The following is a 14,770-nucleotide window of genomic DNA, read 5'->3' as shown; positions in this document are numbered from 1 at the left end:
CAGATGATTCATGCATAATAGTCAATAATAGGAGGAGGGCGGTCGTCTAAATTAAAGATCGGCGCTTGATTTGCACGAATTCACCATCTCTTCTTCTTCGATTGATTTGAAATGTTATATACGCAGCAGCACCCGTCGGCCTGCTGGATTTTATTTTGTTGGCGCAGGAAACCTGATAGGGGAGAGATCGGTCGGCTTCACTTTTCGTTATCGTCTTTCCACCAAATAAGGTTCACTGTGGATCTATTTTAAAGATTTATTTCAAAGGCATCGGAGCGGACCCGGGTCCAGTCTATAATATACATGGCCGAGCGCTCACATCGGGGAAATCTTGATATGCATGTAAAAAGTCTTTGATGTCTCGTTTATTTCTCTCCGCTCTGACCGCGCCCTCCTTTTTTTCTCTTTTTTTCTTTTTTTGAGTATCGGGTTGATTCGAATGCGATTTGGGACTCGATTCGTGATGGACTGACCCCTTCCCCCCTCCCTTTTTTTGGGGTTGTTGTCACCTCGTGAATGACGTCACTACGGGCAGGTCGCATAAAAATCCAGTGCGCACTTGGCGCGATGGATATGTCGTTGCGGAAGAACATTCTCATTGATAGTCTGGGTCCATTTGAGGGAAAAGATCGTTCTCCTCAGCTGCTACTGGCTTATGTGTATGGCATGGCACGTCGACACACGCAGCACACACGCACAGTATAGAAATTGTAGATCCCCCCGTTCGTTCCGCGCGCCCAGCGATGGATATCAAATACCCACCGTGATATACACACGCACCGGTGTATTATTGATCCTTGCACTTGACTCTTTTGTGGGTGAAGGAGTACTTTTCGCCCATTGTTTGTGTGCGCCTAAAGTCATCCGACTGATGGGCGCCGTTATCTTCTTCTCGGCCAAATTCTAATGGAATTAGCTACATAATATTTGAGGTTATGAAATGATGACAGGTTACGCATTTCCCTATTTAATTTCCGGCTGGTTCTTTGCCCATTTCCGGGTGATTAAAAATTTTCATTAGAAATCCATTTCAGCTTCATCGTTATAATGTGTCCCCCCCCCTCCTTCTTCTGTTTCTACAGAGGAACAGTTTAGTCTAATAACCGAAACACTTTGATGAAGAGGAAGCCACCTCGCCATCGGATGAGCACCACTCTAGAAAATGATTGTATTTCTTTTTTCTCTTCGTTCTCTCTTCTCTTCTCTCGCCGTTTTTCTTCCGTTTTTCAACGGGGAAAAATAAATCGATGGGCCGCCCCTTCTCATTCCGGTCCAATTAAGGCCGTCAACGTTTTCTTAATAACGCTCAACATCTATGACGAATAGGTTTTGGCCTTTAACACGCCCGGAAGCCGCCACCACCACAGCAGCAGCAGCAGCCATTGTCTTTTCTACCCATCATCCATTCTTTTATTTTTTAGATATTATGAATTTTTTCGTGTGTGTGTGTGTGTGTTCCCTCCCATCCACTTTGATGTGTGTGTAACTAATCGGTTCAGGGCGATTCCTTTAATATGATCAGAGAAAGAGGTTGCTGATTCTCCTTTTCCTTCGAAAATTTCATGTGAGCCATTGTGTGTAGAATAGACGACAAAGGAACGTAACGAATTGAAAATGAAGCCGTCAAATTTCAGGAGACGTGTATGATTGGGAGAGAGAGAGAGAGAAATAGAGAGAGAGAAAACAGCACACAGCATCACGGAGCGATCGATGATGTAGGTAAAATGTCATATTATAGGAATTATATTCATAGGAGGGATGTATCGGGTTTCAACATGTGGAATGACACAAGTATTATTATTGGACGATGATTTCCCCGTCCCGTTCGACGAGGACCAGCAGTTTGATCGAGTATATAATTAATCAAATAATACATACTTGAAAAGCTGGAAAAATCACCATAAGTTATAGATGTATATAGTACACACACACGGTATCGATTTTTTGTTTGACATAGGAAACACTTTTTGACTCGGCCATATTTCACACGTAGTAATATCAAAAGACACATCTTTTTTTTTAATTAAGTAATATTTTTTTGTTTTTTTAACTTTTTTTCTTTCAAACAATTATTTCGGAGTTGCAAATTCGTTAAATTTGTCGTGTCTTTTTGTTGTTGTCTTTTTGTTGGTGTTTTGGGTGGGGCGTGGAGGGCAATCAATGTCGGATGACAGGTAGATGAGTTGAGTCATATTGCTGACAAATGTTTGAGACTGGGAGGAGGGAAATAAATAAAAAAAGAGGAAAAAAAAGCTGACAGGACCGTTAACGTCCAAAGTAATAATATAACGCTAGGTATTTTCAGATGGGAATAACACAGTGAAAGAGAGAGAGAGAGAGGGGGGGGGGGAGCCTCCAATCGACGCAATTTGACACGATTTATTGCGACTTTGGTACGTGTTATTATTACCACCCACTTATTTCATTTTCGCCTCCCTCGCTGCTGGGTGCATGAATCTGAAATATTTATCGTTTCGTTGTGCGACACACACGCACTATACAGTATGTCATTGTATCAGAGTTACACATGAGACCGAGTATATCATATCATCGTAGCTCGAATAAAGTGGTGTAGAGCCTATTTAGATCGAAATGGTTAAGTACAGTATATATCATGGTTCGCTATATATATTGCTGGAGAGGAAATTGTCTTATGCGACGTCGGGCTGATCACGATGAGAGAGGACTAGACAATGGGGAGCGAAATGAACGTAACACACATGAAATTGGGTGTAAAAAGGGACTGGGGCCTGGGAGAGAGTATTATTACGAAGTTATGGTACAGAATAGCGGGGGAGGCCTGCTGCCGATGACGCCGTTGACTTTTTAAGTAGATTATCGCAGGTTGAACATGTACGAAAATGACGCAAACCAAAAAAAGAAAACACGATTACCAAAATGACTTGGTGAGTGACTGGAATGAGTTGATGGTACGCAAAATATTCACGAGAGAGCAGACGAGAAAGATAAAGAGAAAAGGTCAAACAAAGTCAAGTTTTGACGCAGCAATTGGCCGAAGTCTCTTGATGTTTGTGAAGGTAAGACTTGAGAGCGAACGTCTTGTGGCACTGGCCGCACCTGAAACTCTTGACGGAGGAATGCGTCTGCATGTGGGCCCTCAGGTTGGAGCGGTCGGCGAAGGCCTTGTAGCACAGGTGGCATTCGTAAGGCTTCTCGCCCGTGTGCGAGCGCATGTGGCCCTGCAGGAGCCACGGCCGGGAAAAGGCCTTAGAGCAGACGGGACAGACGTGGGTCAGGGCGTGAGTCAGCAGGTGCATAGACAGGGCCGGCATGGAGACGTAGGTCTTGCCGCAAGTCGGGCACGGCTTACTTCCGCCCGACTCCAGATTGCGGTGCGTCTGCTTGTGGCGGGACAAGTTGGACGACGTCGCGTACGCCTTGCCGCACTCGCCGCAAACGTAGCGCCGGTGGTGGCCGTCGCCGTTGTCGACGTGGCGCATCCGATGGGACGACGTCCGATCGCCCAACGGCGTCTGCGGCGAACTCCGGCCGGAATCGACGGAATCTGACGAAGATGAGGAGGAGGAAGAAGAAGAAGAAGAAGAAGAGGAGGAATTGCTGCAATAGGACTCGGAGACGGGCGGAGTTAGGAGCGGATTGTCCGGCTGCTGCTGATGTCTGGAGGCGAATTCGGCGGCTTCGGCCACCATGAGGACGGTGGCTCTTTGATGGTGCTGCTGGATGTTGTTTCGGGTGGGCCTAATGACGTGGTCGTTATGAGCTCCGCCGCTTCCGCCGTCGGCTCCATCACTGCTGCCACTCAACGGTGGCAGGGAATAAGCCAATTGGAGGAGATCGTGAGCGGCTTCTGTTTCTTCTGCTGTCCTTCCGGCCGATAACCAACTCGTCCCGCTGGCCATCACGTCAAGATCTGTTGAGAACCAACAACAAGAAAAGAAAGGTGAAATACAGACAGACAGAATCAAAGGAAATGGATAGACGTAGTATATATAAAGCCAGCCATCCGATTAGGTTATGAGCCTATTACACGGTCTGTCGACAACTCAAAGTTCTTTTGTGCGTCGCACACATAAAAGCATAAAAGAGCGAAACGGTTCAAAAGGTGACAACGGAGAATAGGAAGAAGGTGAACTGGCATCAGCAGCGTCTGATAATATTGAAATGATGATACAAAACTGCCAGTTAATCATTCCTCCCCCCCATCTATAAATGATGTATTATGTATTCGACATGGCTGAGCACGATTCCTCGCATCTCGTTTGGTTCTAATCTTTTCTCATTTAACGACTTCTCCACCCACCTACCTCCCTCCTTCCCCCCCTGGAGAGACTCTCTTTCTCCTCATAATTGAAACGAGTCGCGCAACGGCGCTACAGCAGCACAGCAGTTGATAGGTAAAGACGACGATGATGGCATATCGTATACGTATATATGTAGAGGAGAGTAGGGAGGGCCGCCTTCCATTTCGCCCCCCACTAGCTACTCTCCCCCACCCCCCGTGCGCTCGTTTTGTTTAATGAAGAAGAATTATCACGAATGACCGCGTCATTAAGGTATTATATATGGAGGACATAATGTTTTAAGAGAGAAAGAGAGAGACTATGATGGAAATAAGGCAGCAGCAGCAGCCAGCCAAACCCCGGCGTGATCAATATATGAGCCAGTCAAAGAAGGATGAAGGGGGGTATGGAGAAGAGGGAGGGGGGAGGCTTTGTGACATTTGATGTGACGTCAATGCAGAGCGCCACCAATCATATTATGTCGATCATGTTGTTGTTGTTGTAATAGACGGTGCTGCTGCTGCTGCTAGCCGGGCTCTCTTTCTCTGCTGTTTGTGTATATTTATTTTAGACGCGCGGCCGGGGTTATGTTATAGTTATGCGTTGGTATTCTTATTAGTAATCAATAAGGATCTGCCGGGATAGGGAGTCTGATAGGCGGGATGGCATGGCACACACACATAGAGAGAGACGAGAGAGAGAGAGGCGCCGGGATATAGGCCATATAACTTTTTAAGGTTCGGTGAACGATTATTGCGGTATTGTAGTGGTTACCATGGCGACCGGGAGCAGCCATAGTAACACACCCACACACACACACCGTGTGAGAGAGAGGAGTTTGAGGTACAGTCGAGAGCACCCCCTCTCTACTGTACCTATACTACACTGCTATTGCACATGGCGCAAGATGGGCCAAACGTGAGTCGAGAGAGGAGGAAGCCGAAGAATGATTGGATACTTGTTGCTGCTTCTGACGTGTTGTTCATCTTTTATCATATCCCTCCCTCTCTCCTTATATTCCCATTTTTTAATCAAATGAAGGAGTCGAGCACGGGAAAGGAGCAGAAGCCGTGAGCGATGCACAAGAAGAAGAAGAAGAAGCAGAGGATTGAGCAGACACACACAAACAGAATGCGTGTTTTCATCGCAATGTCAAAACTGCACGCAAGTTGTGACAACATTCTAATTTAATGGCGTCTCTCTCCCTTTTCTAGCTGAACTGCTAGTTTATGCATATATTGTCGTTCTGGAGAAAGCCGACGTGTGCTACTGCTGCTGTAGCTCGCTGTGCTGTGTGTGTGTGGCCGTAGGGAATACGTAATCTCTGATTGAAGTTGTCTTGTCTGCACCAGGCTGAACCATCACACAGCGCAAGCAGCATCAGCACACAGCGAGAGCTACTCGGCAATATAATCAGCAACAGGCGGAGAAAGAGGAGCGAACTGGGTGGTGGTGGGGGGGATCCCCTCTTGTATGTGTAGACTGTGGTGGATGGTGGGGTTTTACTATTCTCTTGTGTGTTTGTTGGTTGCTGGTTATATTTGCTTCCCCATTTCCACCTCCCTCTGCGTGTACACAGCGAGAGAGAGAGAGAGAGAGTTTGTCGCTTTGATGAATCAAGTCCTTTTCGTGGCGCGACGAATAATTGAACTGCTCCTGGCAGATTGTGTCCGCCAGCCGAGTGGGAGAAATAATAAGAGCAGAGATATAAGACTCAGCGTTCAGCTCTTCTTCTTCTTCTTCTTTCTCGCCAAAGTGGCCAAGTCATAATGAAATTGGGCGGTGTGAAATATTAGACCCCGCACGTCTGCTCCCGTCTGCTGCTGGTGGTGACCATCAACAACAGCAACGGGAGGAGCGAGAGTCATCTGCTAGGGACGGACCGATGGGATCGAGCTATACACTATCCTCCTCCGTGTTGCTCCGACCCGCGTCTGTTGTTGTTGTTGTTGTCGCAGCTCCATTTTCCGACCGCTGGCGCCCGTGACTCATGCGAATCCCCCGTCTTTTCTCTGTAGTCTGTACTATAGAGTTGAGATGTGTGCCGTTGTGCCCCTAAAGGGCTTACGCTTTTGTCGGCCCCGGCTCTTTCCCCTTTTGGCTGACTCAAAAGCCGGTCGATTCTTCTTTTTATTTTCGACAGTTTTCTCTTCACTGCCCAGTTTTTACCCTACACTCACACACACACATACATACACAGTCTGGCTGCTGGCCCAACACACCAATCGACTCGATCCACACACACACACACACACACCCTCTCTTTTCTTTTATTCTCTCTCTCGCCCGCGCTGGTTATATTCGTTATTATTCAGCGCGGCCAACAGTAACACACACAATCCCCCTGCTGCCGGTCGGCCAGCAGAGGGGAAATTCTCAAATGCAGGATCTATAACACCCGCCCTTTTCTCCTATAGATAGTTTACTATATAACGTGTGGGGGAGAAGAAGAATATAATTATATCTGCTGGGAATCAAAGAGCATTGACACACGGAGCTAGCCGAATTCGTTTCAAGTTTGAAAGGATAGTTTCGGGTCGTGGCGACTGGAGAAGATGAAAAAGGTGAGACACTCGTCTCGATAGTCTTTATCGATTGCAGTCAGGTCTCAACACCCACCTGTTAAGAAGAAGATGTCACGAGTCGACTGTCGAGAGAGAAATATCAGAGGCAATGGGAAGAAGAAAGGCGAGATGGGGCCAAGGCCCTTGAGTCGCTGGTGCCTCTCCACAGCAGGAGCAGTTGAGTCGTTGATCGATCCAACGAGTGGAGTCGGCAGAGAAGAGCGAGACCGAGAGAGACCGACCGCCGTGTCACGGATTGAATGGGGTCCTCGTTACCAAGCGCCCAGCACACACTATGTACACTCGGCCACACACACACACACAGACAGACAGTCGGACACACACACACAGACGGACACAATGCGACGACGACTGCCACAGCAGCAACGATTCAACAAATCAGTTGCCAATGTGCCGCTAAACGAGTCAATTCTTTTAGTCCCATGACACTGATGATGATGATGACCGAGACCCTGCGGGCTGTGATGACGGACACGTCGGTGGGGGTAGAAAACCAAATCAAAATCAAACGTCGACGACGACCTGTTGTGTTTGTGTCTGTGCCGCGAGAGCCCCACCTTTTAGAAGCCGCCAACTAACGGCGCAACGGGATTCGGGAGCGGCACTCAACTAGTCGACGGATCTTGTGGCGCAGCAGCGGCCAGCGATCGACTGTTGCTCGCACATGCGCATATCGCTATCCCTTCCTTGTTGTTGTGATGCTTTAACCCCACCCAGTCTTTCACCCTCACCAGACCAGGGGGAGGGGGGGTAGAGAGGGGAGAATATACAAGGAGAGAAAAGTTGCCGAGCTTTTGAGTTTCCCCCCATCGACGCTGTTTGACATTGAAGAGGCGAGGGAGAACAGCAGCGCCTGTGTCGGCTGTGTGCTCCCCCCTAAAAAAAAACATACACACACACACCAGAGCACACACAAATAAATCTGAATTTTCCTCCGACTCGGCAACTAGTCGGCGAGCCTACATTATCGATCCTGTCTGCCTATATAGCTGTGAGGGGGGGCTCAAAAGTTTAAAGAGCAAAACTGCACACAGCCAAAATACCAATCCGATAGTATTAATCTGCACTACTACTACTACGGTACTCTATAGCACCGTGGATCTATATAGACTAAAACTATGTCGACGTAATTAATAAATCGGGGCATCACTATGTACGTCTGAATCATTGAGGGGGGTTACAATAATTGCCAGCGAAATCCCGCACTTTGCCGCAGATGGAATCATCATCGCCTCCTATAGACTCGTCACATTTATTCTATACACATGTTTGGCTCCAACAGGAGAGACTGTCGGTGCTCTGTGTGTATCGACAAAGTGATCACCTCACAGACAAGGACTAGAGAGCAGAGCAGAGAGAGAGAGTGAAAGATAGAGAGTGCTGGATGTGTTATATATTGATTGCGCTCTCTCACTTTGTTGCTCTTCAACTGCAACAGCTTCCACGACGGTCGTGAAGGGACTTGCCCTTTTTTTTTCTACTTGTATTTGCTGGATCCTTCTGCTTTTCTCTTTTTGGTCGAGTGCCGAGAGTATCCTCTCGGGGGAGAAGGATCTTACAGCTGAGAGAGAGAGAAAAATAAGAGAGTGTACCACAATCCTGATCTTCTTTTTCTTCTTCTTCACTCCCCGTCACCTGTTGAGACACCATCGAATTGAACGGTCGTGTAGTTTCAAAAAGGGCCAATCATTTCATCCATCATTCCCAGACATCGTGTTACCTGTCCGTGTACATGAGTATTTCAATGATTATCGATAGATAAGACACCTAGACAGCACTGATGGCGGGGGATTTTCTCTCGAAAGTTGAACGTCTCCTATTATATCCCAGAGGAGAACACGCGCGTCACTTTTATATATATTTTGTATGTTATATATTCTACCGAGGCCTATATAAAATGTCTAAAGTAGGGAGAAGGGAAAAGTTGTTTTAAAAATATTAAACGAATCACTCCATCCAGAGCGGAACTTTTTTCTTTTTTGTTTTTTATTCTAAAGAACAACTTAGCCATCAGGTAAGGCAGTGAAGAGAAGTGCGCTGCACTATATAGCGCTAAGCTACGACACCAGCGGAAATTTTTTTCTTTTTCATCTTCCACGTCATAGCGACGATGTGATTGACCTCACAGCCGCTGCTGCTAATGGTCGTCATCACATCGGCGCCCGTTTTTCTTATTTTATTTCATTTTTAAGGACGACGCGCTCCAATAGTCTCCTCCTCGCCGCCGCCCGTCTCGGCTTTGGCCGTTTCTGTACATCCGAAAATAATAGGCCCATAAAATAACAAATGTATAAATAGAGGAGGGGATCTAATAGAGGCGGGGCTCTTTTTTTTCTTCTCTCTCCATGTCCTGAGCCCGCTAGTCTTTATTATGTGATGCTCTTATTTATATTCCAGTTGCGACCGACCCGCCTGTGAACCTTATACAACCAGAAATGGAAATAAAACGAGGTGAGGCGACAGGTCTTGAGGACGCGCTTGTTATTTTATGGCGTCGCATGGAGAGCATTAGACTCTATAATAATAATACTAACACGTATCTAACAACCTCAAATCAAATTTTACCTTTTTCTTCTCGTCACTACTAGTAGCTCTATCTCATCTGACTAATGGATTGGCAATTGGACGTCAACTGCGGGCGCGCGCGGGGGGCGGGGGGTGCCATTAGATGTGTACGTGTTCCTTTATGAATATCATCCAATCATATCGTCATCTTCTTTCTCCAACCCTAACGCTTTGGCATCCGCCGGAGTTTACCGCACCAGCCGAACAAAAAATAAAAAGGAAAAAAAAAAAGACATTTGAGCGTTTGAACCGCAAATTGAAATGGCCATTCTTGCATGTCGTGATCGGAATTCATCGCCACCTTTTTCTTTCATATTTATTAAAGGCTTTGCAGCGGCCCGCCGGTCTAGGCGGGCCAGCAGCTGTAATCGTTAGAGAGTCTGGCCACGCGCGCTCGCCCAGCAGCAGCAGTCTCCAACCTCACGGAGGGCGGAAAGAAAAGCGAAGAAGTGAATTTATTTTGACTTTTTTTCTTTCTTTCTTTTTTCTTTTCGAGACGTCGGGCGCCCCACCAATTTGACCTGTTTTATTTCCCTTAAGGTGCTGGGCCGGTGTGTGGTTATAATAGAGGTTGAGGGGGAACTAGGCTAGAGTACTGATGCAGTATATAGCAGAGTTCGGCTCGGTCAATTCCATTTGATCACGCAGGCGGCACGCAGCAGGAGAAGCAGTACAGCAACAATGACGTGTTCGTTGAAACTGCTGACGCGCTCGAGAGTCTACTCAAAGACCGCCCCGTTTCATAGCATTGCATTCAGTCTGTATAGCTCTCAAGCACACATATATATTTTAAAGGTTTAGATGTATAATATATATATTCTTCCCTGTGTTCCCAGCTGAAGCACAACGAGATTGCGTTGGAGGTTTGGCCAGGAGCAGCAGGTTTATTGGATACGCGAATGAATGGAAATGCCAGTAGGCTATTGAATTCAACGGGGCGCTAGATAGTATAGAGACGTGTATCGTTTCATTTCCGACTCTTGAAAGAGCCGTGTGAATTCTTCGCCTGTTGGGGGGAATAGATCTCACCGCCAGAAACAATTGAAGAAAATGACCCGCACTCTATATACACACATTCGTGTTGCAGTAATGCTGGCGATTGTTTGATAATCATATCGGAAACTCTCACACGATCCTGGCACCAAAACAAAAGGGGAGAAACTTCTACTTTCATCTATGAGGAAAGAGAAGCGATACGTATCTCTCGACTCTATCGCCGACATTATATAAGGGGAGAGCGGCCAAACAACTTTGTTGCGTCGAGGCGTGATTATATGGCCGATGATGCGGGTCCGATCGCCACGGGGATTTACAGAGAGAAGAGAGACGACGGACGATATCGAGTCTAATACATGGGAAAAACTAGCGCCTCTGCTGCAGGGGTCTCTGAGAATTTCTATCAATATCTATAGTAAATAGTCTCCAAGAAGAATGGAAGAAAGGAAGAAAACAAGGAGGAATATACTACTAGAAGACAAGGCCAGATATATCAAGCCATCCTCTTCCCCTGCACACAGAAAGAGAATAGAAGAGAGGAGCCGCTGTGTGTCTTTGCCCCGACGAGAAATGGAAGAAGAAGAAAAAGAAAAAAAGGCAATAAATGACAGAGCATAAAAAGAAAAGTTGGAGGCTGCCGAGTTTTATATATATGGGCTATAGGCTATATAGCAGGGCCGGGTGGCCCCCCTTGCACCACACAGCACATAGAGCACAAGGCATTTATACTGCGGCAGTCGCATTTCGGACGGCAGGGCGACAAGCTCGCAAGATTGGACACGGCTCTCCCACTCGAGATCTCGTAACTCGTCTTCCAAATAGGCTCCCCCTTTTTCTTCCATTCTCTCCTAGACGAAAACACAAACACCCATCTCTTCTAGTCTTAGACTGTATATATATACGTTATACGTATATATATAAAGTAGACTCACTGTAAATCTAGCATTCATATCATATCATATATATATAATATGTAGGCGGTCGGCTTTGTCTGTGCTGTTGGTCTGAGGCGCAATGCTTAATACCTATAGAAGCCCTTCTCTCTCTCCGACGGTGGACTTGTTGATTCTCCACTGCTGCACGCGGATATACGTATATATGTGTGTGTGTGCTGTGTGTGTATATTTCCATGTCTTATTGGACACATCTTATTGGGTGGGTGGGCCGAGCTCTCTAATATTGTTGTCAAGCGCCTGTTGCTGGAAACCTTAGCGCTGGGACATTTGCACCGTGAAAAACGTCGACGTCGAAATCTTTCTGATTTTCACCCGTTGAGCTGGTATACGCTGGTACCAAAGGAAAACTTTTCAATGTTATTGGATTCGGTGAAGTAGATATAGGCTGTTGTAGTAGCGTAATAGGATATATGCCCATCAGCAGGTCGTCGAGTCTAAATGATATTAGGCGGGGCTGTGTCACGCCGGTGGTCGCGATGTTGTGTTGCGCTTCGCTCCAGGCCCTGTTGTTGGCTCGCGTCCCTGGTTATTACGCAGTGATGATGGGAACAATTTTTCTTAGCTGGTCGTCGTCCCTGATATCTACACACGATAGATGAAACCTCGAAATAGATTTAGACGTCTCGAAACGAGAAAAAGGTCAAAAGTAATACCTACGACTCTCTAAGCTGAATGTCTTCTTCTTCTCTCTCCGCATAGAGGAGAAGAATCGGCCAAAGCAAAGCGGGGGAAGACAACAACAACGAAGCTCTAAAGGCATTATTCCGGTCGAGGTGTTTGTAGCCTATTTATATAAGAGGGGATCGTCGAATTGGCTTGGCTTCTTTGGTTCACCTTTTTTCCCCCTCCTATATATAAGATATATCTATTATACAGTAATATACTGTATATTGCACATTATTACATAAACTCGACTATTTTTTTTTAGGCCAGCAGCTAGTTGTTTATTTGTTTTCGTTTGGCCTATTCGTCTTTTGGTGGGTCGCCGTGGTGGAGAAGGAAATCGCTGTTAAGCGGATTGGGACTCGCTCTCACTCTGATCGAGTCACAAATCCTGTAATAAAGAGAGCTGCTTCCGCCAATGTCAGTTATTCATTTGAATTGCGTCGACAAAAAGATTATCTCCCTCCTCTTTTTTGTTGTTGTCGTGAGACTTGGCGTCTTATTATTAAAAAAAGAATAGAAAGATTCCTCTTTGCTATATGGTCTATTTTATATTGTCAAGAGATTTCAATCAGCTTTGCATTTACTCTACCAAAAATGTTTCAGAGAAGTGGCTTTTCGTACTACGACACGCGCCCATTTGTATGTACAAGCAGCGTGCCGATCTTTTGTTTTTTTCTTCTTCCTAAAGATGAAGTCCCATTTTAGCTTTTCTTTTAATTGCTCGGCATTAAAAATTTGTTTGAACCATTCCTGAAATGTTTTTAACTCAGCCCTACAATTCCCCAAAGCTCTTGATTGATTGTTTCCACGTTTGTTGTGAGACGCAACTCATAGCCTAGCCATCTAATTTCTCGTGCTGATGCTGCTGGAAGCATACAGCCTCTCTCTAATAAAGGTCCTCTAACCGCACACACACACAGACACGCAGACACACACAGACACACACCTTAGCGCCGGCTGTATCCTAAATGGGCTAATAGCTAGTCTATTCATTGGCGTGGAAAGAGAGACTGGGTCGTCGTCTCGTCGCAGCCAGTGTTTCAGCTGCGCAATTATGAAAATGGATGGAAACTTTGCGGGGGGTTTCGTGGGACGAAAAGGTGAAGATTACGGTAGAGCTGCTGTGATGCGATGCTATGCTGGGCTGGGCTGCGCAGGGACGACGACGGGCGCTATTCACAAGTTATGAGTTGACACGAGTTTCTCCTTTTCTCCCTCCATTTCCTTTTCCCTTCTTCCGTGCTGCACTTCCTCCCCTCTTGAACGCCATCAATTAAAAAGCTGCCGATTCATCTTGCTATTATTCTCCAGCAACTCACTCCATCATCTCTCTCCCTGAGGCTTTTATCAAAAAGTTAGCCAACCGCGGCGGACCCGTCCGCACCGGCGGCAAAGTATTTTTCACGATGAAAACGCCTCGGCCTCGCCCTCGTCGGCAGAATGCGGAGGCAGAAGAAGAAAAGTCTGGACTCTTTAGCTGTCTATCTGTCTTCCCAATGTGCACTATATGAGGCGGAATAGATTCAACACAATCAGAGAGAGGAGTAAGTCTCTTCTCTCGTCTCTCCGTGTGGCAGAGAACAACACATAAACGCCCATGCAGGCGGCGGCCGCGCTCACACAATAGTTGGGCTTCTGCAGCCCGTCTGTGCAGCCATTCGGCGAGCGGACAAACGTTCCTCCGTCCATCCGAAAAAAGAGGAGTAGGAGAAAAATAAAGGATCCAACCGTGAAGGAGATTCCCTGCCTATTGTAACTGTATAAGAGCAAGTAGAGAGACGGGTCAAGACAAAAGACGTCGAGAGAATTGCCCGAGAAGAAGAAGAAGAAGAAGAAAAAGGGAAAACTCTGGACGTTGATCATGAAAGATTCTCTCTTTTGGTTGATGGTCTGCGCCGGGCCGAGAGTGGAAAACAAGGTTCGTCTCTCTCTTTTCTTCTCTATCATATCACATAGTAGTGGATATAGTATAGTTGCCGGACTGCTGCGTCGGGGAGTGAGAGCGGGGGAATAAGAAACGGACAAACGCCGAACAACGCGAGTGAATGAATATCAAGCCGGCGAGAGTATATCTGCTACTGCTGCGGTTCTTCCGTCTATAAGAGAGAGAATAGATCCAGTGGTGCATCCAGTAGTGCTGGATGTACCAGTATATAATAGCCTGATGGCTGCATGGCGATGGTTATATATACACAAGTCCAAGAGAGAACAGAATCGTTTGTTATCCAAATCTGACAAGCAAGTCGCTCTTCTTTTCGGGTCGGGCGGAATCCTATAGCTGCTGCACACAGTGGGAATAAAAGAGAAAGGAGACTCTGTGGATGCTGCTGGATATGTTCTGCTGCAGCGAAGAATACGTCTGCCTCTTTCTACCCTTTCTGCGTCGTAGAGTAAAAACACAACGGAATGAAAGAATGAAAGAAAGAGGGAGAAAAAAGAGAGCTAGAGAAAGGGAATAAGAAGAAGAAGAAAAAGGAGAAATAAGAAAAGAACCGAGTCAGTATAAAAGTTTTTCCATGTCCCGGGCCAAGTGTTTTTCTTCAGTGCAGTATTATAAATCATCATCCGCTCACTTTCTCTTTCTTCTTCTTCTTCGACTCCATTTCTTTTTCTAGCCTCCGCCATCCGCATCCATAACCCTTTATAAGAACTTGCGTCTGCCTATATATACGCTCTATAAATGTCTGTGCAGAAGATAGAATATGAAACTGCAAATCTTTTTAGTATAGACGTACAGCTA

General features: G+C 46.3%; 1 protein-coding gene across 1 annotated transcript; it reads right to left on the bottom strand.

Moving 5' to 3' along the window:
* Positions 1-1,626: 1,626 nt before the first annotated feature.
* LOC124338510 (transcriptional repressor scratch 2-like) lies at positions 1,627-7,461 on the bottom strand. The gene is made up of 2 exons (XM_046792590.1): positions 6,882-7,461; positions 1,627-3,892 (listed from the first exon to the last, which is right to left on the bottom strand). The coding sequence occupies exon 2, from the start codon at positions 3,879-3,881 to the stop codon at positions 2,991-2,993; it is 891 nt and encodes a 296-aa protein (XP_046648546.1). The 5' UTR covers positions 3,882-3,892; positions 6,882-7,461; the 3' UTR covers positions 1,627-2,990.
* Positions 7,462-14,770: the final 7,309 nt, after the last annotated feature.

The sequence above is a fragment of the Daphnia pulicaria genome, chromosome 4, assembly GCF_021234035.1.
Source record: "Daphnia pulicaria isolate SC F1-1A chromosome 4, SC_F0-13Bv2, whole genome shotgun sequence".
Taxonomy (NCBI): Eukaryota; Metazoa; Arthropoda; class Branchiopoda; order Diplostraca; family Daphniidae; genus Daphnia; species Daphnia pulicaria.
This window is presented reverse-complemented; position numbering and strand designations above follow the sequence as displayed.